The sequence below is a fragment of the Lasiodiplodia theobromae genome (genome assembly GCF_012971845.1).
Source record: "Lasiodiplodia theobromae strain AM2As chromosome Unknown scaffold_4, whole genome shotgun sequence".
NCBI lineage: Eukaryota > Fungi > Ascomycota > Dothideomycetes > Botryosphaeriales > Botryosphaeriaceae > Lasiodiplodia > Lasiodiplodia theobromae.
In genome coordinates, this window is record NW_023336530.1 from 1,292,821 (window position 1) to 1,315,417 (window position 22,597).

Here is a 22,597-nt window from a genome sequence, read left to right on the forward strand (position 1 = left end):
ACCGTCAGCCGTCCTAGTCACTCTAGAGGCAAAAGCTCAGACGCACTAAAACGCAGCCTTGATGAGGACGGACATCGTGAGCGGTTTTCGTGGTGTTGGCATTACCCCTCCGGATCCGCAATCCACTGCGCGTTGACGTAGGACACGGCGCGATATACTTTTAGGCCCGCCAACCCCTGATCTCGAAGATCTGAAGCTTAGATGCTTGGCAAGTGAAGAGCAGAGCCTCTTGAACAGTCCGTCGCTCTTGGCAAGGGCCTTTTGACGATATTCGACAGGCTTTGTCGTCGATCGTCTTCGATTCCTACTCCATACGGCAACCCTTCGGCGTTTGTTGCGCGCCGTGCTCTGAAGGCTGTGTATATACGAGGGCCGTCTATAAGCTTGTGGTCGGTCCGTCCGGTATTGCAACAGCGGGCGCTAAAAGCACACCTGCCCACGGGGGACGCTGCGTCTCCACCAACAGGCTGGAGGATGACCTAACAGAAACAGCTCCGAGACTCCAATGAGGCTCCCCCCTCTTAGACACCGCAGAGGCAACACCTTTCAGCGGGCCGACTGTGCAACCTGACCACAAGCACTGAACGGAAGCTGAGCACCCCATCCCCTGACGACTGGCAGAAGAGCCCCATCTTTGATCACTTCTCCATTATTCGAGTCTCATGCTACCTCACCCCATGCAGCGGCCCCTCCTCGCCCCGAATGCCGCAAGCGCCAGGCAAGCAGACATGTCCCGACAACGCAGCTTTCAGGTCTCCCCACCCCGAACTGCCCGAAGTTTGGTATAAAAAGATTAGTCCGGCCCCCTGGTGGCAATATCCTCCACACTCCCACCAATAGCCATACCAGTTACGCCCATTAGATCGTCCGGTAGTACTTTACTCGCAAAGAAAAACAAACAAGAAAACAAGCACGAGCAAGAAAAAGTATGACCCGCAATAAACAAAATTTCAGAAAACTCAATGAATACGCCCGATTCCAATGCCTATTCCCAACCATCCGCCATTCCCGAGTCAAAATCGTACAGAAACTATGTGTGGTTCCTCAAGCTCATCTCTTTGTGCTTTTTTGGCCGAATACTACACCAAGGCGTTTGCGTGCCCTATGGACAATATCGGTGAAGGATGATGGGGGCAAGTTTATAGGGGGAAGAGAATTACATCACCACGCAATTTTCTTCGTGTTGCTCCTTGTTGGAACGAGACAGGCGTTCACGTCCCTTCTGGACCTTGGCACCACCTCGCTTGAGCTCCTCAAGACGTTCACGCGCCTTGGGGAAATTGTATGCTACACAACTCTGTTAGCGATCCGATGTAGGCATACTCGAGCTGACAGTAGATGAACTTACAAGCTGCCCGACCATACCATCTCTTCGCCTCCTCCAAGCTCCTTGGGCAACCAATTCCGACTTCGGTATAGTACCCCATGGCAAACCTAAAAATTGTTGTTAGACGCTTCATGGAGGGCATGTAGATGGGGAAGAACAACTCACATTGCCTTCGGGAGCGGTGGATCCGCGCACGCCGCCTTCCGCGCCCACAAGTACGCCTCGGTGTCGCTCTGCTCCAGGATACCTGGACTACCGGTGAGGTACCAGCCGGACAGTGCCAGCTCGCTCTGGTGCTCTTCCTGGGCCGCTGCACGCGTGTACCACGCGATACTCTTCTTCGTATCGACCGGGCAGCCGAGCGATCCGTACTCGAACGCCTCTCCAAGACGGAACTGCGAGAACTTGTAGCCGAAATCGGCCGCCTTCTTGAACAGGTTGAAGGCGTATTGCTCGTCGCGAGCGACAACGTCTGCGGCAGCATCCCGGGAACCGGCCTTGTTCGAGTACAAGAGGGCGAGCTCATGCAGCGCGTGTGGGTTCTCTTCGTTGGCGTGGTCGGCAGCGCGCTTGAGCCAGGTGATGGCTTCTGCCGGAGATTTTTGTTGGTTCAAGAGGCCCTTGAGCAGGATCATACCCATCTTGTACATGGCAGCAGTGTCCCCAAGAGCTGCTGCGCGCTTGTACCACTGCACTGCCTTGACTGGGTCTTTACGCGTGCCACCGCCATCTTCAGCACCAATCTCACAGCAGACGGCGGTACGGTACGCTGCTTGAGCATGTCCCAACTTCGCAGCCTCCAAGTACATCGAGAAGGCCTCCTTCTCGTTGGGCTCAAGGCCAAGCTGACCGGATCCCAGGCTGTCTGCCATGTAGAACATAGCCTCTGGATGTTTGTTATGGGCAAGTTTCTTGACAATCTTATGTGCCTCCATGGTGTAACGCTCCCGGTTCTTATTACGAGTCTTCGGGTCTGCACGGCCACCTTCATCTGCCAGCACAGCAGCAGCCTCGACGAGCTTTTTCGCGAAGCGCAACTGAAGGTCTTTATCATTCGGACGAGAGGCGGCATCATTCCGAAGTCTCGCCAATTGGTCCATGGTGATTGGGTCAGACCCGCGACGAGCTTTTCTCTGAGACCCGCTGGTGGAAGGACCGCCAGGAACGTCCGGATTGGGATTACCATTATGTTGACGGATTGGAATTGGCTTTCCTGACTGCTGCGGCGCTTGCTGTCCACCAGGTTGCTGAAGTCCAGGACGAACCGGTGATGGATGATGCGGCAGGGCGTCTGGATTAGCATTGCGATTGTCGGCTGGGCTCATCACGTTGTTGCCACGTTGCTCGACTGGACTCATCATATTATTTCCCCGCTGAGGGCTCATCATGTTGTTCCGTTGGTCTGCTGGGCTCATCACGTTGTTCCGTTGATCTACGGGACTCATCATGTTGTTCGGTCCGCGTTGGCCCATGTTTGTTTGCAATGGTGGACCGCGTGCTCTATGGTCGGGGAGTGGTTGATTGGGAGGGCCATTGTTGTAGCGTCCATTTGGTCCGGGGTCAGATGACTGGCTCATGTCCGTAGCATTGCGTTGCAAGTGGTCGGGCCGGCCTCCGTACGGACGCATTCCAGGACCTGGAGGGCCTGGAGGACCAGGGGTGCCGCGAGGCATATTCGGCGCAGGAGCGCCGTAAGCCTGTCCAGGCGGTCCACGTCCGTATCCTGACGATGTTCCTGGGCGTGGAGGCGGCGGTGCCTGGCCATAGCCACCGTACCCTCCCTGGTCATTGAAGGTCTGAGTTCGCGACATTTGCGGCATAGGCGGCGCATCATCGGGGGCGTAATTGGGTTCCTGGCCTCTGTTGAAATCCGGTTGAGATCTACTCCTGTGCAGTGGTTGGCTGAAGTTTGAGTTAGACCGTCCGCGCGGCTCAGGAGGATAGTCCTGCTGATGGGCTGCGGGAGCATTAGTGCCGGGAACTCCAGTCAGATGCTCTTCAAAGGAGAGGCCGCGTCGATGTGTAGGTGCCTGTGGGGCGCTGTCAAAATCCGGCATCTCAGCTTCAATAGCATCCTCACGACTCAAAGGTTTGCGTGGGTCATGACCGTGCTGATTGTTATAATAGTGATCAACCACTTCTTCCACAGTATCACGTTTGTCGGGCTGGTACTTAAGAGGGGCATAAGGTGCAGGAGGCTGCGCTTGCTGCGGAGGCGGCGGTCGCCTTTCGCCACCGGAAGTGGTCGGGCGAGCAATATAGCTTTCCGAATCCGGGCCGTAGTAACCTGCGACTGGACCGGGCTCTTGCCACTGCTGTCCATACTCGTCCTGGTAGTTCTGTGGCATCGTCTGTGAGCGCGCAAGCGGTCGGGGTTGTTCAGGTGAACCAAAGGGCATGCGAAAGCCTCCAATTGAATTGTCGGGTTTGGCGGTATGCGATCGCTGCGGCGGCGGAGGATGGTCGAACTGATCGTGCCCGCGTGCGTATCCTGGCATATGTGGCCTGCTGCCATCCAAACTTGGGCGTGGTCCGTCGCTCGCTTTGCTCATCTTCCGTGGAGCGTTCCTATAAGGGTCGCCATTGGGCGCTCCGGGACCCGGGCCATTCTTCATGGTCTCATTAGCTGCGTCGTTCCTTACAGGGCGACCTTTCGATCTCGGGGGGCTCTTGATGTTCGAAAATACCGGAAAAGGGTTGTCGAAGGGCAGCGTTTGGGGCGAAGCTGGGCGATTGTTCGCTGTCTAGCTGTAAGTAGAACACTCGACCTTTCGAATACAGCATGTGCTTACGTGCTCTGGCGGCTCGCGGCGGAGCGTTCTGAGGCGGGGGCCTCCCGCGACCCATCGGCTCGCCGTTGGGACCGTAGTCCTGCGGCGGCCGTCCACCTTGCGGGGGACCACGCGGTGGCGGGCCTCCGTAACCTCCTCGTCCTGGAGGACCATATCCTCCACGACCTCGAGGGGCCGGACCAGGGCCTCCGCCACGGCCGCGTGGAGCACCTCCAGGCGGCGGGCCTTGACCGTAGCTCTGCGGAGGTCTCCCATAGCCGGCCGGAGGACCGTTCTGACGAGGAGGCGGGCCTTGCTGCTGCTGGTAGTCGCCGCCATATCCTCCGGAGTATCCACCTCCATAGCCATCATCGTAGTAGCCGTTCTGATATCCGTCGTCGTATCCGTATCCGTCGTATTGCTGGGCCTGCCCGTAGCCGTTGTTGTAATGAGCGTCATCGTAGCCGCCCTGGTCGTAGTATTGGCGTGGGGGCGGACGGTAGTTCTGGTGGGCGTCGTAGGCCATGTTGGGCGACGCGACTTGCGCGGCGGGGGAGCGAAAGCGGTGGTGTTGAGTTCGGTCGCAAGTGAGCGGCGGGAAAGGAACGGCTTTGGGTTGGTTGGGCGCGTGATGCCTGCCACGCAATAAGGCGCTTTGGCACCTTAAGACAGGCAGAGGTGACGGGCTGCGGACTTTCGTATTGCAGTCGCTGGGCGTGTCGAGGTTGAAATTGCTCGGCTATAGGCAGATCGACATGACTTGGCTTGGGTCGGCGGGAACAATCGCAATTACAGACGCCGCACAGTCCGGATTGGGGAGCTGAAGCTGGATATGTCGGAGGCTAAGCAAAGCTTGCGCTGGAGATTGATGCGTTTCAAAGCACCCTGGCGCACAGGGTCGGGTTTTGGAGCGAGAGCGGCGGAGGCCAATGGCGGCTGTTGGGCGCAGAAACGTGGGCCGTCAGGGTCGCACAGCTGCTCGGACTGCCCGGGGCAGCGCGCGAAAGGAGAGACTGGGGCGGGCGAGCGCGAGCCGCAGAAGGCGAGTTGGAGTGTTTGCTTCGCGCGTAGCTCTCCAGTCCACGGCGGCACAAGGCAGGGCAGTGGCGCGATGACGACCAATCACTGGCGGCCCAGCGTGCTGCAATTTCAGCCGTCAGCGCCTTCCCAAATTTACGTATTCGCGCCACAGCTAAGCCACAGCTCGCGCCCGAAAATCGATGACACGGGCGATCCGAAGCCAATCGCAACCCCATCGTTCAACGAGTCTACTCGCTGACGACCGCGCGTGACCTGAAGAACCCGCTCTCTCCGTGCTGCTACCGCGTCGCTGCTGCTGATCAACGTCACTGCGCCTGTTTCACCCCGATTCGCCCTCGCCACCGCCGACATGCCTGGGGCCTCGACCTACTTCAAGATGTTCGCCGCGTGGGTCCGCCGTCACTCCCGGCGCGGCCACTGAACGCTGACAACTGGGCAGGGGCGCTGTGTTGTGCATCGGAGGACCCGCACTTACCTACTATGTAACGCCCACCGAGGAGGAGCTGTTCAAGGTATGCGTCTTACTTGCATCAATTATGCCTCTATTTCCTCTATCACCATTTCCATCAGAGTTGGAATCAATGTGACACTGCATCACTACCCTACTTTTGTCAGATCATTGGCGAGGTCTTCCGATCTTCTGTCCTCCTGGCTCGACCCACTTGGTTCCTTGGTCAGGACCGTAGCTCACGCGCCAACAGAGATACAACCCGGAGCTGCAGAAGCGCTCGTTGGAGAACCGTATCGGAAAGCAGCAGGATTTCGACGACTTCGTCACTAGGTTAAAAGAGTATTCCAAGTCGGACAAGCCGAGTATGCAAGCCCGCTAGACCGTATCCATCGAGTCCTTAACACTGACCCGGTTACTGCAGTCTGGGAAGCCGCAGAGGAAGCACAGCGCAAGCACGCGGCACTGCAGCGCCAGAAGATTCTGGACGAACAGCGCCAGTTGGCTGCTGATGTTGAGAAGAGGCGCCAAGAGATTCGACAGTCTGCAGGAGAGCAATAAAGGTTGTCGTGGTCTCACTCCCTCGCAGGTTTCCTTGCCTCATGTCTAGCTGTATGATATCATCCAACACATGTACCAACAGAACCCCGTCGCTAAGCATTTCGGCGGTGATCATGAATGCGACGACCGGTTACGCGCTATTCTGTTGGTGCAAACACTGTCCTTTGGTTTATCGTTATGGTCCCAGTCTCCCCAACATTTTTCATGCTGGGCTCCCTCAGCGCATGAGGCAAATGTCGAGTCTCGAATGAGGGGGAGAGTCTTTGCACGCTCAAACACAGTACTCAGCCCTTACTTTTTGCAACGCGAAGTCGTGCTGAGTCTACGCGGTTAAGAAGAAAAAGGTACCTTATTACTCTCGCATCGTGCCGAGAACCGTCACGTCTGTCCGTCTTGCCATCTTTTTCATATCGTTGTACCGGAAAGACTAGATTCAGATCGTGATTGCATCACGTAGGTGATCCTGCCAAGTCCGCAGCGAACTCAACCCGAAACGCGAACCGTCGCGGTTCTTTCCAATTAAAGTTCGAGGCATGATCAGCTCACAAGAACGTCACGGCCCGATAGTCGGTCGCAACACGCATGGTAGCATGCATTCGTAAAGCTGATGGAACCTTTCTTCTCTCTGCCTGTACCTAATACGGCAATTCCCAATATCGAACTTGAATTGCTATGACGTGTTCCGTCTCATCCAGCCATGTCGCACTTCTCGACGCCAAGACGCACTGTAGGTATTGATACACACGTGACTGTTCTGTATGCAGCAAGGAGCTGCATGGCGTTTATGGGCTCTAGGCCTTTTCGGTAAGATGTGTTGCCGGTTTGGTTCCTGCATCAGTTTGGTCGCAAGATATGCGCCCAATCTGTTGAGTTGGAGAAGGGAAAGTAATGAAATCAGCAGGATTGTTAGTGAATCCATGTAGGTATTGGATCGTGTCGGAGAATCCTGGTTGCATTTATGTCCAATTGGTAAATTTGCGAAGTGTAAAGAGAGTTCATGATCGATTATGCAGAGTGCAGGACAACACAGTTGAGACGCTCTGTGATTGCCGACAGAGTCAACAAAATAAATTGCGCAGTGTTGTCGCTACGGTTCTAGAAGTTATCACCCACATGCAACCTGATCAGATTGGGGTTGAGTAGCAGTACCGTGTACCTATTGTTGTTGTTTTTGGTTATGCCGGTCACTGAACGCTGAATGGTCAATTATGTGTCAGCCATAACCGCTGCATATTCTCAAACCTTTTTAGATTGCTGCCTAAAGGAATGCTTTCACTTGAGCCAGGGGTCAGAGCCCTTTAGCGTATGAAATAATACCTCCACGAGTATTAATCCCAACATGGTAACTGAAACGTCCGGCCCGTTCCAACGATAATCCCAACAAAAGGCGGCACCACCAACAATTGCTTCAACATGTTCATTTGAAGGCGAGAGATTGGTCCTACCCTTGTTCCACTCGTTAGATTTCACAAACATTGGAGGTGTCGAATGGCCACCCACTTCGGGATTTCCTATTTGAGGGCCTCGGAACCTATTAGTTTTTAAGAAAAGAGAAATGCAGGCTAATATATAGCCCGGTCAACCATGCTGGACTAGAAGCCAGCTCAAGTTTCGCTTGATGCTGGTAGGCCATCAAGCTGGAGTACAAGTTACGGCATCTCATTCAAGACTTCGGTCAAATGCAAATATTTGGACAACTGTGAAAGCCTGGAAGTTATCACTTGTAGCTGCCATCGCTAAGTAACTACACCTCCGCGAAAGGGGAACCGAATACCAACAGCTGAGTCCACAAAAAAAATCAAGAAAAAATTCCAAACAACAGGCTGAGTTGCAAGCAGTATCTGTACTCTTGTTCAATGAACTGAAATAACTCAGGAGATGTTCACCACTCATTAACTACGACAAAATAGAAGAGTTTGTGTCGGTTGTAGGCTTTAGGGGTTTAATTCCCTTTCGTAGAATTCGAACAAACTAAGGACTTCTTTTTGAACTGTTGTCTGCTACTGGTACTGGAGGTATTATTGGTGAAGTCACACTTTGGGAAGGTGTGGCCGAGGCGCGGATATTACGATGAACTTGTTTTAGTTCATCTTGGATTTCCGGAGGAAGACTTGAAGCTGGTGTTTTCCTCCATTTTTGCAAGATAATGAGGTACTGACATAAGCCGGAGTCTCTGACCTCTGATCTTCGGGAAGCTCGGTGTAGAGGTGATCTTCATGCAACGAAAATACGTGATTGTCGTATAGGAATTCATTGCCGAGAATCACTCCGCACGGCAAGTCATCCATGATGTGGAAATCCAGCATGTGTTGAGAGCTTGAGCTCTCAGCGCCGAAAGTTCATTCCGCGCCCAGCGCCATCCCAATTGTGTCAGTAGTAGAACCGTCGGCAAATTCCAGAGTTGCTATATGTTCCTTTCCTCGGTGGACGGTCAGGCCGAGTCTTTCTGCATTGGCGCGAGACATGATGTTGACCTCTGCTCCCGTATCTGCAAGCTCTCCGATGGTCTGACCGTTGATTGACCCCATCAGCCGCTCCTCGGGCGCGTCGATCAAGTTGATGCCAAAACGAGGTGAGCAAACATTGATCGCACTCTCTTTGACTCGTGTGGCGAAGTGCTTTCCAAGAGTTTTGGTCTTCTTCAAGAAATATTTCCCCAAGATACATTTCCGTGTGCAGTCCTTAAAGACGTGGAATATCAATGAATAGGATTCTGGCTCGTTCAAGAATGAAAATGGCAAGTCAACCTTTCCAAGACTATGGATTCCACCTTTCTGGGGGAGTTTCAGGGTTTGACCTTCCGAGTTTGATATTCAGATGGAGCTCAGAGGCGGGCGTATGCACTGCGGCCTCACTTAGACCAGTAGTGTCAGTGTGGTGCATTGCCACATAATCCTAGCGGAAGGTTGGCTGGAATTTAAGGATGAACGGGCTAAAGGCTGGATTACAGGATTAAATACTCCGGGAACTCTACTAAGCCTTTAACTGATTCCATAATATCACAGAAAAATTCACTGCCGTCCATTATCTTTTTATGATTCCCACAAAGTCTTGAGCGATAGAGAGCGCCTTAGCAAGAAATGGATATCCAGCCCTTGCCGCTAAGATCGCCCGGGATCCAGATGACGAAACCCTCATATATCGCCGATTCAACCGCTTGAGTGCCCGAAACCTACTTTTTCTACAATTCCAGCTGATTGAGCTGGAAGTCGAGCTAGACCGCTATGATGAGGCAGCAGGATACCGACAATCGCGATTGCATTAGGAGGATTTTGCGAAACAAGCCAGGCACGCCAGTAATCCGGAGCAGAAAGTCATGGCCCATGAAACTACAGAATAAGATCCAGAAGAAGCTCCATGAATATCGTACGTTATTATTTATTTAAAGAAGAGCTGATGGCAGCTCACGGGACGCAGATGAAGCATTGTTGCTTCAAGCACGGATTGCAAGGCTGGATCGACCCAGTTCACGAGTACTGTCAGCCTTGAGAAATTGGTTCACTGGTGCCTACCTTCGCATGAGCGGTGGTGAAACAATTCCCATCGGTGGAAAAGCTGAGCATTTGCTTGAGGACGAAAACGACTTGGTGGCGCTCAAGACCCCTCCAGACCAAGACCTCTTATCCAAGACGCATCGCAACCATTGGAGGCCTCTTGGGAAACGGCAGCAAGGCTCAGCAGACGGAGCTGAGTACTATCTGGAGCGCCACGTTGCACGGCTCGTTGCCGTGATCAGCTCTGTGGTTGCTGCGATGCTGTTGATTGGTGCTGTGGTGGTCCTGCACTTCATCACAAAGGCTGGGGCCAGGTTGGGCATGATTGCATGCTTCACGATTCTCTTTGCGTTCAGCCTCGGCCTTCTGACCAATGCGAAGCGCGCCGAGATTTTTGCGGCGACAGCTGCCTACGCTGCGGTGCTGGTCGTGTTCGTCTCAGGGGACTTGGGAAATTCGCAGTGTACCTGTAGAGCGTGAAAGAGAGTATCTCACATCTGTTGTAGCGGTGAAGCATGTGGAGATACCACGGATACTGCTGAGTCAACTGTAAAGTGTGGAGACGAGGAAGTGATGCGAACGGTGATTTTCGCCAACAAGGCTGTACAGTACCCTCTTGCAGCCGATGGCTAGCGTGGATTTGTTTTTTTGCTCATGTCATGGGTAGGTGAAGCTATCGTCCGGACGAGAATGTCGAATTTTTAATTCTACACACACGTCTGGACGATAGCTTCACCTACCCATGACATGTTATTTTTCTAAAGCAGAGCTGGGGAGCCCTGCTATTCGCGCTAGCCATCGGCTGAGAGAGGGGCTATTCATGGAAATTTGGGGGCCGTTTCGATCATGCCATACATTCGCTCAATTTAGCGTGATGCATTAGCGCCGAGTTTCTTTACATGACAGTTGCGGCTAATTCCTCGTTGCCCATCTTTTGCCTCGCGCTGCTCGTGCCAAAGACCCTCCTTTAGCTTGAGGTTTAACGTGGGGATCTGATCATTGGCAACTAGTACGTTGTGGAGGGGCTGCATGTCGGTGTGCAAGATGACACGTGAAAAAGTGGATAGAGGCAAGATATGGACGTGCGAAGAGAGCTAAACGGGCGAAGGAGAGCGGGATATGATGATGATGGATACTGGTCGTGAGTAAGACGATGAGATGCTGATTAATGTATTTGCGGGCTGGAACAGGGAAATCCGAAGCAGTACAAAGTCTACTCTTCGAAAGGTCCATCAAGAAGCTGCAATGTCAAAATTCTCCGCGCCCGCAAAATCCCGATGTCCCCACTGGATGTGCAGACAAGTCATGCAAACGTGTAGTTCCGTTATTGCATCCTCACCGCCACGAGGCCACCCCAGTTCAAGGGCAAATTGCATGATCTACATGAATTATGAGGTGCAAAAATCAAGCTGGTCCTTGCTCGCTCGTCTTATGAGTGTTTGCCAGTTGTTGTCAGCAGCGGTTGCGCTTTTCACTTCGAGTATCACTTGCATCAAAGGCACAGAAAGTTCATGAGGCGGGAGCCGAAGCTCCCAAGCCGCAGTTAGGGTATTTTTAAAAATTACAAATACAACTCTATAAGCTCTATAGTCGTACCCATTAGAGCATTAGATATTAAGCTGCACTTCGCTTCCCCCTTCTCAGCCAGCAACCTCCCAACCCCGCAACTGCCACTCTCTTCCCCGCACCACTCACTCCCCAACTTCCACCGCATTAACCCATCCCACTCACACAACTAGATCCCACAACTCCCCACCACCATTTTTATTTACACTTCATCACTCTTCCAACTCGTGCCACTGCAGCTCGTAGAGAGAGAAAATTGCTTTCAAGAGAAGGCAATTTAGTTGATGCAGTTGCAGTCGCCCTTGAGGACGTCACCGAGGCCGATGAGGACGTCACCGACGAAGGGGAGGAGGGTGGAGACGAGGGTCCAGACGGTGGCGATGACGTCACCGAGGATGTCCTGGAGGGCGAGGAGGAGGGCGACGATGGCGTTGACGAGGAGGTGGACGACGGAGCCGAGCAGGGTGAGGATGGTGCCACCGAGGACAGCGACAACGCCCTGGAGGGTGCAGACGATCTCGAAGACAAGCTTGACGACCAGGGCGACGATGGCGGAGATGTCGACGTTGGCGTCGATCTCGATCTTGCCAACCTTGACGGAGGCATCAACGATGAGGGAGGCGATGGACTTGATCTCGGCCTTGATCTCGATCAGGGCGGACTTCTTGTCCTGCTCGGTGGGCTGCTGGGGAACGGCAGCGACGGTCTTGTTGATGGAGCTGGTGTGCTGCTGGACGTTGGTGTACAGGGTCTGGACGACGCTGTAGACGGTCTCGTTCTTGGTGACGGTGGTCGTCTTCTCGGTGTAGGTCTTGGTGAGCTGGCTGGTCTGGCCCTGGGTCAGGCCGGAGAAGGCGCCAAGGGCATCAGTGCCGGTGGGGGCCGACAGGGCACCGAGGAAAAGGGTGCTGAAAGCAAAGGCGGAGGCGAACGAGAAGCGCATTTTGGCGGTTGTAGTTGTAAAAATTAAGGTCTCGAAAGAGTGACTGAGCGACTAAAAGAGCGAGTGACTGTAGCACAAAAGGCTGGAGTTGGAAGAGAGAGGCTCGATGGTGAGGAAAAAATGTCTGGCGGCGTTCAACGGTCGAGTCTTATACTCGGACAACTCGCCATGGCCATGACCCCCGTGATGGACGTCTTGTGGGCTCGTCGTGCTCGACTGCCGGTGAAAATGATGCTCTTCACCAGAAATGCCGGATGCGGCTAGCGCGTAGAGGCTGAACTTACATCAGAGACCAAAAGACTCGCGCACAGCCCAGCGCTACGGCGGACGGGCCTGCGGCTGCGTCCCGAAAGGCACCCCATTGGGACCTGATCGACGGGAGCGGCAGGGGAACGGCTCTCGGGCGGGCCAGATGCGGAGGCAAAGGGGCGCGCGTCGTGGTGAGCGGTGACCATCACGGCAGGGTTTGCCGGCCAACAGCCTCATTACCGTCTTCTCGAAGCCTGATCCACGATTGCTGCATCTCCACACTAATCTGCGAGACCTTGGAATCCCTACTGCTCATCCGAATGTCGGTTTGGCGGCCAGAAAATCATCATCTTTTTTTTTCCCGGTCCTGCGGAGGATGCACGTTGCGGTGGGCTCGCGGCCCCGGGCTGAACACGAGTTGGGCCAATGTCTTTGCTTGGTGTGGAATGCTGCGGAACGCTAAACTTTGGCCCCACGACCGAAAAGGGGCGTTGTGGCGCTGCTGAGGTGCTGTTCCTGACCGGCCACGATGGGGGTACGAGTCGCGAGGGGCAAGGCGTTGGAGTGCGTGCGTTTGACCGCGAATCCGCCGACCCATCCGACCGCCGGGAACAACGCGATTGTAATCAGCTCGAGAATGATGCGAGGGCCAAGGAGCGGCAGTGCCGAGTCCACCGCATGAATTCAGCCCTACAGCCGATGCAGCCCCAAGCGCGTGGGATTTTCTGGAAGTCATGCCGCTTGTCTCTGGCCGTCGTGGTGTCCTCGCGCACCGAACATGCGCCGAGAAAGGGCGCGTGGCTGCAGCCGTTCGAGCAATATCCCCGAGTCATACCCCTTGACGGCGATCCGAGTGCTAGAAGGACCGGTCATCAAGCTAGCAGCCGTTTACGGCGCTCCCGCGGCAGCCAGCGCCTGCTATTGTGTGATAGGAGAAAGCTTAGTCTAGGGTCCCTCGACCGTTGGTTCATTTCGGGAGTCGAGATAGACGATCCATCTTTGGGACCTGTTGGGTGGCTTGAAATTCACTTTTGCAGAGATTAGGTATTAGATACCGAAGCCCCTCGGCAGACGAGGGGGGACGAAGGAAGGCGGTTCATCCTTAACGGCCACCGCTGCTTTGCAAGCGACGGCGGACAGTTCGGACCACAACGGCAAACTGATTACGCTACAATTTGCTTAGCGCTCACCTCGTTGCATCCATCCGCCTCGTTTCGAACCGGCTTATCTCGGGCAGCTGGCAATTTCATTTCCTTCCGCATCCTTCCACGCTTCCTAACTTCCAATCATGCGTCATCGAGGCCTTCGAACAAATCAACGCCCCAAGCCTTGCTGGGATTGTTGAAGCGCGTCAGATACTTCTCTCCAATCTTCTCGATCTTGTCCAAGTCGGCATCGACTAGGCCGCACTCGACCGCCTCAAAGTTTTCCTTGATCCACTTCTCATGGCTCGATTTTGGAATTACACTCGTACCTCTCTCCATGCCCCAGGCTAGCGCCACCTGGGCCACGGAGCAGTCCCGCTGCTTTGCGATGCTCTCGAGCTCCGGGTTCTCCAGCAGCAATGGCGTCCCCGTCTTGCGAGTATTGGCTTCACGAGATGAGCTGCGGTAGATGGGATTCGTGTTCCCCAAGGGCGAGTACGAGGTGACGTGGATGCCGTGTTTCTGGTGGAAGCGCACCCACCCGGCCTGCTGCAGATATGGGTGCAGCTCCATCTGATGCACGGCGGGCTTGACCGTCGACGACCTGACCAACTTGCGGAGCTGGTGCGGGGAGAAGTTGGCCACGCCAATATTGCGGACCTTGTTAGGCAGCAGCTTCTCCATGGATTTCCACGTCTACCCGCGATCATTGGCACCTGCATTGCTGGGCAGTGGGGCATCTCTGCACTTACCTCGACGTAGTCATAGTCACCGGACGCGCTCACAGGCCAGTGCATGAGGTACAGGTCCAAGTACTGGAGCCCGAGCTCCTCGAGCGTCTTGGTCAAGGCCGCTTCGACGGCGTCGGCGTCACCGTGGTGGTCATTCCACAGCTTGCTCGTCACCCAGATGTCTTCGCGCTGCAGGCCGGCCTTATCGATTCCATCGGCGATTCCTTTCCCGACGGCAACTTGGTTGCCGTAGGCGGCGGCGGCGTCGATGTGGCGGTAGCCGGACTGGATAGCTAGGGAGACGGCGTCGGTGGTATTGTCCGGCGACACCTTCAGGTTCCAAGTACCGAAGCCTAGCAGCGGAGGAGCTACGGCCTGGTCAGGCGCGAATGGCGTCTGTCCGTCGTCGGCAGTGGCGAATGTTGCGGCGGCGGCTAAGACGGCAGCGCTCACGGTGCTGAACGAAATCATTTTCGATGTGTTGCAGGTGCAATTGACGCCTGGAGGAGATGCTTGGCGTGTCGTCTCCGCATCTCGTTGATGCCAATGATGTCATCAAGACGCATGTCGACTCGGAGAAACCATCCACCGCTGCAACAGCTGGAATGCCTGCCAACTCATCCTAAACTCTGAATTGCTCTCTGCAGTGAGGTCACAACAGAGTTGTTCCCACAGGCGGGGCGTTAAGGTTAAGGGTGTTCGCGATATATTAACTATCCACGTTTGGTCAGGGGCTCTCCAGCCACCCGGGCGCCCTCGTTTCCACGCGCCCGTCTCCCCTCTCCAAACTCAACTCCACCCACGACTCCTGACACCGCACATGCAACACCGACTCTTCCCCTTTCCGATGCGACACCGCTACGTGCGCACATGAATATTTGGAGACCAAGGTCGAAGATGGCCGTTCAGCTTGCACATCGCGCTGCAGCGCGCGATTTCGGCATGAATCGCGACACGGCGACCGCTCCATCAGCACACCGGATGGCGTCTGGGGATCCACAGCTTGCAGCTGGACGTGCCGAGCCGACACTATCGTCGTTTGTTCAGCAAATCAAACTCACGTCCCCTACACCACCAGTGAGATGCTTAATTGGCCAATAAGCTTACCGCTTACCGAGATCACTCGAAGTGTTTCTGGCATCGAAGCTCTGCAACCCCTGCCACAGTCTCAGATATCGGCCCCCTGCTCTTATCACGTTTGACTGCCACCCGGCACCTTGCTCTTCAGAAAAAGAACATATGTGGGTGGTTGAAGCTATCGTCCGGACAAGAATGTCGAATTTTTAATTCTACATTTTCGTCCGGACGATAGCTTCAACTACCCATGACACGAGCTTGGATGGGCAAAAAAGCAAATCGTGTCAAGCCTCAGCTATGCAGTCCCCTCTCGCAGCCGATGGCTAACGTGGGTTTATTTTTGCCCATGTCATGGGTAGTTGGGCAAAAATAAATCCACGTTAGCCATCGGCTGCGAGAGGGGATTTCACTGACAATTGCGCTTGCTCAGTACTCATCCCTCGACCGGATTGTTCACTCTTTCGTCTTGTGCATCAGACACCTGCGCTGCGCGCCAAGCATGAGCTATTAAAGGAAAAGAAAAGGCGCAACTACCAGCCCTGATCGCAGAATGGCGTCGCTATCGTACTGGAGGGGCAGGAGGGGACGGTGGATCATCAGCAACAATGCTTCTCAACGCCTACCATGGGTCTGGGAGATGCATTATGTGCCACTTTATGCGGAACCGTCTCGGGTCTGACTCGCAAGCGACGCGAAAAGACGCTATCACCGTGTCCTTACTGCATCAGTTCGGTATCGTGGACCCTGACGCCAAGCCGGACCGGGCCGCCGGCGCTACATGCGGTTTTGGATGTGGTCGCTCCGGTGCCAGCTCTGCAGAGTCTCTGCCGCCGGCGGTTGGTGGTGAGCCGTATCTGTGCAGGTACGACGCCACTGCTGGAAGAGCATCTGGAGTGGGATCTATGTTTTGTGCTGCTCCTCGAACAGAAGATGGGCGTATGCGCGGAATGTCAGCCCCTCACCAATGCCGATCCGTTAATCAGGACATGAAAGTGCCCGTAATGGAAGTGTGAATGGTGAGGGCAACTAGATGACGAGGTCAGTCGAAAGTACGTTGAGGTGGTGATCTTCGCTCTTGAGCGGATCAATGTGGGATCCTTGGCTAACGGGCAGAGCATCAGGGTCTATTGGCATATCCGGTACAATTACGGACATGCAAAATTCAAACAACATCAGTATCAGTACCAGCTTCAGCGCTATGATGTAAGACTACGCACCGTCGGAATCTGCGCTGAGCTTCCTGCCAGGCTGGCACCCGCAATACCTGGGATTTTCACATGCCTGGTCCTCCACCTTCTATTCCTGCCGCCTGTTGGGGGTTCACATGCCTCCATGTGCTTCTGCCTTGCCGACATTAGAAGGACAGAACCTGCCTCTTGCTTTGATTGCCTGGAGGGTGGCCCGCCAGCGTAGGGGACCGGCACGTGCAGCTACCCGTTCTACCACAAACACGCCCATGTGACGGGTCTTCTGCCACCGGCTTTCCAAATCTGTCCAGACCCTGCTTCTATCACCGGGTCAACCCTCCCGCACGGACACCTGGCCCGGTGACCGCTAGCCAACTTCCGCCACCCTTCGCCTATATAAACCCTCCGACCTTTGCTCCTCCTCCTCTTCTTCTTCTTTCTCTTCATACTTACCTTCTCGGGGCTTCGATGATCATGAAGATTGGAGTCTGCCTGGCACCCCGCATTGCACAACGCAGAGGCTGACAGGTATGTAATCTCTTCGGGGCTTACACCTGGGGTAATTTTTGATGGCAAACAGAGCTAAGCTCAATTTTCGTTGACGCTCGTGCCCTTGCGGCGCGCTTCAAGGAAGATCCAGAGGCTGCTTTCAATGTTGTGGGAAGGCGACACACGACGCGTCTCGCGAAGATCTGGGCGCGTTCGGCTCGCGTTGAGCCGCAATGCTGCGCCGGCTCTCTACAAACGCGCCGTCAGCTGCGTGTTTGGTATCACCGCCACTGCTCGCCTCACCCTGCATACAACACGCAAGCTGTTTCAAGATGTCCCGCGGGTGTCACCGGCTTGCGGTACAGGTAGGACATCCGTCCAAATATAAGGCGCACCCGGTCCGAAACCACACGCTTCGTGACCTTCGTTTCCAAGCATGCAGTGCTGGCCAAGCTTGGCGACAGACAATCTTGCAGCGATCTGCGCTAAGACACGTCATGAAAAGCCACCCGTACTGCAAGCTGCATACTGTCAAAGCTGCATGCTACCTATAACACAAGTGTTGGATTCTACGTCGGTAGCCAATGACGGCGGCGCAGCACTGTTCTACCCCGCATGCTCCCGATTACAACGCAGCATTCCTCAGCCTTGCACAACGCAAAAAGCCTGGCCGGCGATCTCCAGGCAGCAGCGGCCTCTGAAGAGCCTCAGAGCAATGTAAATACAAGAAGCAGCTGCGACCGGGGCTAGAAACATCTCTTGTCCGTTGAAAGCCCATGCAATCTCTGGGAAGCCAACGCTGACATTCGCCATGGAGGAAACAATGAACGGAGAAAGCGCCATGAACGTCAGTATTCCAAGTTCTTTCTCTGTTTATCGTACTGATCATGGCTTAGCGAGTGAGGAGTCTCTCGGATCTACTCGATGAATCATTCCTCCAAGATGCGCATGCAAATGATTCCGATACCGAGCAATCCGAAGCCGGCAACATCCAGGACAAAGGCATCACGGGCCAGCAATCAACCATCAAAACATTGTACGAGGGACCACAGAAATGCAACTGCTGCATCAACTGGGTCGAGACCCCGCCTGACGATCTCTCTCCCGACATCGAGAAGCACGCCGAGAGCAAGAAGCACGCCCTGCTCGTGCGCATGAAGAAGGACCATGACTCGGACACGAAGTCAATGACCCTCCACTCCATCGTTGTTCAGAGCCCGCGCCTGAAAGTGCTTTTGGGCAAAGTCTTCGAACACTTCGGCAGCATCACCACGGACCTGGAGCGGCTAGTTTTCAAAGCTCCATTCCAGCCGTTCTTCTACCAGTGGGAGCAACTGAAGGAGGCCGTCCAGCGAGAAGAGGACCCTCTCACCAAGGAGCACGGTAAGCTGCTGCGGAAGATCCTCCAGGCAGAACTCCGCGACGTCATCGCCCTCAGCAGAGACTACGCTCGCTACGGCGTCATAGACTTTGCCAACCTCTGGACCATCTTCAAGCCCGGCATCGATGTCTTCTTCCCGAGCGGCGGCCACGAGTCCATCCACCGTCTCGTAGGTTCCAGCATGAAGTGCGCCGGCGACACGGTGTCGTTCCAACTCGACATCCGCAGCATCGACTTCGACGGCTCGGGCTTTGGCTACAAAACATCCTCTGCAGTGATACCGTTCTTCGAGGGCACTACGGCTGTGACGAGCCTTGATGCCTATCCTGCGCACCTCCATCCGAACATCGGCGAGTTGCGTCAGAGGCTTCATAGGAGGGGTGAGAGGTTCAGGGACCTCCAGGCATATGGCTTCCACTACAAGTCCTACGGGGGGATGGCCGATCTTGCGCTGCCTGAGCCTGCGCCTATGTCAAGGAGGATGCCCATGCCCATGCCATGCATGACGACGAGGTCAGCTTATGTAAGTTTTTGTCTGTTTTCCCCTCAAAGGAATGCTGTCAAGGTGCTCTCCTATTACTGGTGACAATTTACTGAAATCGACTCCGACAAAGGTTGACGGACGGATCATCGTCGATGCGGAAGCGTACAACAACTTCAATCCGATGGAGCGGATGTTCCTGCAACCTCTTCGCAACGATACGATTTTCCCGGGGCAGTGGGATGTCTCCGATCCGACGCACTCAGGTTCCGAAATATACGACGACCCCCCCTCGATCCCGCATGGCATGGTGACTCGGGGTTGCCTCGGTCCACCACCTCCTGTATCAGATAACAGCTTGAGTAAGCATGGCTCGAGAGGTCCAGCCACTGTAGCCTGGAGCTAATAAAGGGCAGTGAGATGCAAGCAGATACCAGATGAGCTGTTGTACCTCTGCGGCGCCAAGGTCCGAGGCTTTTCCTTCAAGATCAAGAAATGGGGTAAGATGAGGATTCTTCCTACCATCGCATGCGGGTAACTGATTTTTTGATCCGCTCCAGCCTCGTTCTTCGTCGACTGCATACAGGAGGTCAAGTGGAACGAGACCGCCTTCGACAGCCTGGTCTTGCCGAGCGATCACAAGAGGCTGATGCTGTCGTTCGTCGAGAGCCAGCTCCGCAACAAGAAGCACTTCGACGACGTCATCGAAGGAAAGGGTATATTTCCCCCCGCTTTGTGAGAAGTAGCAATTTGCGTTAAGCTGACGACGATCGCTATAGGGCAAGGCATCGTGATCCTCCTCGAAGGCAGCCCGGGTGTAGGCAAAACGCTCACCGCAGAAGCGCGTACGTATCCAGCTCCACACCTCCCCCCCTCCCCCCACCCATCCTTCTCTCGACTAACCGAACACACACGAACACACAGTCGCGGACCGCCTCCGCCGCCCCCTCTACGCCATGTCCATCGCCGAGCTCGGCCGGTCCGCCGCCGAGCTCGAGTCGTGTCTAACCATGATCCTCGAAGTAGCCGTCAAATGGGACGCCGTCGTGCTCCTCGACGAAGCCGACGTCTTCCTCGAGAAGCGGCGCAGCGTTGGCGGCGGCGGCAGCAACAACCTGGAGCGCAACGGCATCGTCGCCATCTTCCTGCGCCTCCTCGAGTACTTCCGCGGCGTGCTGTTCATGACGACGAACCGCGTGCGCGCCATCGACCCGGCGTTCCAGTCGCGCATACACCTGCAGATCGCGTATCCGGATCTGGACGTCGCGGCGCGCAGGCAGATTTGGGAGCGGATGGTTGCTATGTCGACGGAGGGGGGCGGGCAGGAGGAGAGGAGTGGGATCGGGGCGGAGGAGCTGGAGAGGCTGGCGAGGGCCGAGCTGAATGGGAGGGAGATTAAGAATTTGGTCAAGTCGGCGCAGTTGCTGGCGAGCTTTGAGGGCGTGCCGTTGGCGGTCGAGCATGTGGAGACGGTGCTGAGGGTGACGCAGAAGGATGTCACGGGCGGTGGTGGTGATGAGTGAGAATATTCGAAGCATCGGATATGCTTCTTTAATACAAGTCCCCGGTAGGCAACACGGCCGGTAGACCTAACTTTCGCTAGTAGCAATCGAATTGGAGAAGGCGTTCATGATGACAGTTTAAAGGCATGTTTGTTGCCTCGTCTCTACACCAATTTTTGAGAAATGTTTCGGAGGCAGACAACCCTGCGAAAAAGTCTAGGTTGTATTAACCAGTTAGTTTCACCTAGGCGCATACGACTGAAAATCCAACAACGGGAAGCTCATATCCCAATCCGTCATCGACCACAGCTCGTCCAGCACATCATCGTTGCTGCTCTCTCCGCCCCCACCACCGTGCAGCGGAACTGCCGCAGCAGCAGCGGCGGCGGCACCACCCTGTCCAAACGCCGGCGCTGCAGGAGACATCCGGTTGTGCCCATTATCCCCCTCCTCTTCCGCATCCGCAGCGGCCCGCAGGACCCCTTCTTCCCTTTGCACCGCATCGTTGCTCGCACCCCTCCGCGCATTGCAGTTGCGCAGCGCATTCACCCGCGCAAGCATTTGCTCAAGCGCCGCAGCGATGCTACGGATGGGCTCGCGGCTCAGGCTGCTGCCCAGCCTACGCACCAGCGCCAGGCCGGTCCGGACGAGCTCGACGTGGCGCTCGCGGACGGCGCCGCCGAGCTCATTTTCATTGCCGTGGTCGTAGACGGCGGCGAGGACGAGGACGAAGCAGGCGCTTTCGAGGAAGAAGGCGTGGTTGTAGAAGCCCTGATGAGCTAGTGTTAGCGTGGAGAAGGAAAAGGGGTGGTGGCAGGGAAGAGAAGAGAGCGTGGACTGACCTCGGCACCGATTTGGAGGGAAAACAGAGATTCGGATAGCAGCACGATGGACTGCGCGGAGTTGAGGCAGGCGCGGACGGCGGGGTTGAGATCGACGGCTTCGATGACGAGGTTGGGTTTGCGGCCGCTTTTTTGCTGGCGGCGGCGGAGCTCGGAGGCGAGCAGGACGAAGGGTCGGTACACGATGAGGACGGTGAAGTGGTATACTGAGGGTGGTGTGAGTATTGTATGGGACTAGATCGGCGGCTGGACGTACGGTAAGATATTGTTACGTGCCATGAGAGGGCCTCGCCGGTGAGGGCGTATAGTTGTCCTCCGATTTCGAGTGACAAATCTTCTTTGAGAGTGCTTGAAAATTCAAGAAGTTGTTGATAGACGGAGTTCGCGCGGCTTATATCATTGGCTACGGTCATGGTGGTATCGGGACGGTAGATGCTGTAAGCGGAGCGAACAATGGTGCATAGGCGGACAAACGAGCCCATGTAAGATGGCTGCTCAAGCGTTGGCGCGACGATATCATCTTCCGTCATGCTGGGATTTCTGCCGATCATGAAGCATACCATGCTCTCGGCGCAGTACAGCGCCCACATTGTCTGTTTGGCCTCAAGCGAGGTTGCGCGGTGGATACCGGCAGCGAATGCTTTGCGGACAGCGCTGCCGAGCTGCAGGTAGGATATGTTGGGATTCCCGGACTCGAACTCGCACTGAGCCATTAGGAGGGCGACTTGTACTGCTCGGAGGCTGATAGCGTAGAGCATGCTCTCAGTCTCTGCGCGAGCTTGGGCGAGCAGGTGCTCCCTACACGGATTGTCCTTCGCGAGTGCCGCGCCAGTGGCCATTGCAACAACGACAAGCGCCCTGTCAGCTTGCTCCAAGGATGAATTCTCACTCGGAATATAGAGCTTCTCGAGCGTCAAACTCAGCTTCTCGGGCTCCAGAAACGGAGTAAGGTGGTGAGCGGTCAGGAGAAAGTTGCGTAATGAGGCTCTTGCGAGGTCCTGACTAATAAACACGCTTTGAACTGCACGAGATGTGGGCTGTGGTATGCAGTCGAAGGCGATGTTCTGATAGTTATACCGCTGAATACTCTCGTCCCCATCATGGACTTCATCTACGCCAGGCTGCGGCTGCGGCACCGGCGTGGCCTGGATTGGCAGGTGAATATCGAGATGCTGCAAGAGGGAGAACACAGAGGAAGCTCCATAGAAAAGCTCGGTGCCAGCAGCAGCATGAGTGGTGCGGATATTGTTGAAGATGTGCATGCGAGGAGGCGTGGCATGGTCTGATGCTGGAGGTTCCCTCGTCGTCGTGGTCCGCCCACTAAGAGAGGAAGGAGGAACCCGAGAGCTTCGGTTTCGGAAG

General features: G+C 55.3%; 7 protein-coding genes across 7 annotated transcripts; 3 read left to right on the forward strand and 4 right to left on the reverse strand.

Annotated features, from left to right (window-relative positions):
• Positions 1 to 1,156: 1,156 nt before the first annotated feature.
• LTHEOB_1820 (Sel1-like protein) lies at positions 1,157 to 4,624 on the reverse strand (the record flags this gene model as incomplete). The annotated part of the gene is made up of 4 exons (XM_035510564.1): positions 1,157 to 1,287; positions 1,349 to 1,434; positions 1,493 to 4,067; positions 4,120 to 4,624. The coding sequence occupies 4 exons, from the start codon at positions 4,622 to 4,624 to the stop codon at positions 1,157 to 1,159; spliced, it is 3,297 nt and encodes a 1,098-aa protein (XP_035366330.1).
• Positions 4,625 to 5,488: 864 nt separating this feature from the next.
• LTHEOB_1821 (CBP4 domain-containing protein) lies at positions 5,489 to 6,148 on the forward strand (the record flags this gene model as incomplete). Its single annotated transcript, XM_035510565.1, has 4 exons — positions 5,489 to 5,526; positions 5,579 to 5,651; positions 5,841 to 5,952; positions 6,012 to 6,148. The coding sequence occupies 4 exons, from the start codon at positions 5,489 to 5,491 to the stop codon at positions 6,146 to 6,148; spliced, it is 360 nt and encodes a 119-aa protein (XP_035366331.1).
• Positions 6,149 to 9,471: 3,323 nt separating this feature from the next.
• LTHEOB_1822 (uncharacterized protein) lies at positions 9,472 to 10,122 on the forward strand (the record flags this gene model as incomplete). The annotated part of the gene is made up of 2 exons (XM_035510566.1): positions 9,472 to 9,514; positions 9,566 to 10,122. The coding sequence occupies 2 exons, from the start codon at positions 9,472 to 9,474 to the stop codon at positions 10,120 to 10,122; spliced, it is 600 nt and encodes a 199-aa protein (XP_035366332.1).
• A 1,363-nt stretch (positions 10,123 to 11,485) lies between these two features.
• LTHEOB_1823 (uncharacterized protein) lies at positions 11,486 to 12,151 on the reverse strand (the record flags this gene model as incomplete). Its single annotated transcript, XM_035510567.1, has 1 exon — positions 11,486 to 12,151. The coding sequence occupies one exon, from the start codon at positions 12,149 to 12,151 to the stop codon at positions 11,486 to 11,488; it is 666 nt and encodes a 221-aa protein (XP_035366333.1).
• A 1,535-nt stretch (positions 12,152 to 13,686) lies between these two features.
• On the reverse strand, positions 13,687 to 14,747 carry LTHEOB_1824 (Glucose 1-dehydrogenase (nADP+); the record flags this gene model as incomplete). The annotated part of the gene is made up of 2 exons (XM_035510568.1): positions 13,687 to 14,241; positions 14,298 to 14,747. 2 exons carry the CDS (start codon positions 14,745 to 14,747, stop codon positions 13,687 to 13,689), a joined length of 1,005 nt encoding a protein of 334 aa, XP_035366334.1.
• Positions 14,748 to 17,840: 3,093 nt separating this feature from the next.
• LTHEOB_1825 (ATPAse AAA+ type core protein) lies at positions 17,841 to 20,414 on the forward strand (the record flags this gene model as incomplete). The annotated part of the gene is made up of 7 exons (XM_035510569.1): positions 17,841 to 17,876; positions 17,926 to 18,933; positions 19,025 to 19,253; positions 19,308 to 19,391; positions 19,452 to 19,607; positions 19,671 to 19,736; positions 19,816 to 20,414. The coding sequence occupies 7 exons, from the start codon at positions 17,841 to 17,843 to the stop codon at positions 20,412 to 20,414; spliced, it is 2,178 nt and encodes a 725-aa protein (XP_035366335.1).
• Positions 20,415 to 20,633: 219 nt separating this feature from the next.
• On the reverse strand, positions 20,634 to 22,497 carry LTHEOB_1826 (C6 zinc finger domain containing protein; the record flags this gene model as incomplete). Its single annotated transcript, XM_035510570.1, has 3 exons — positions 20,634 to 21,164; positions 21,236 to 21,441; positions 21,492 to 22,497. 3 exons carry the CDS (start codon positions 22,495 to 22,497, stop codon positions 20,634 to 20,636), a joined length of 1,743 nt encoding a protein of 580 aa, XP_035366336.1.
• Between the last annotated feature and the right edge of the window lie 100 nt (positions 22,498 to 22,597).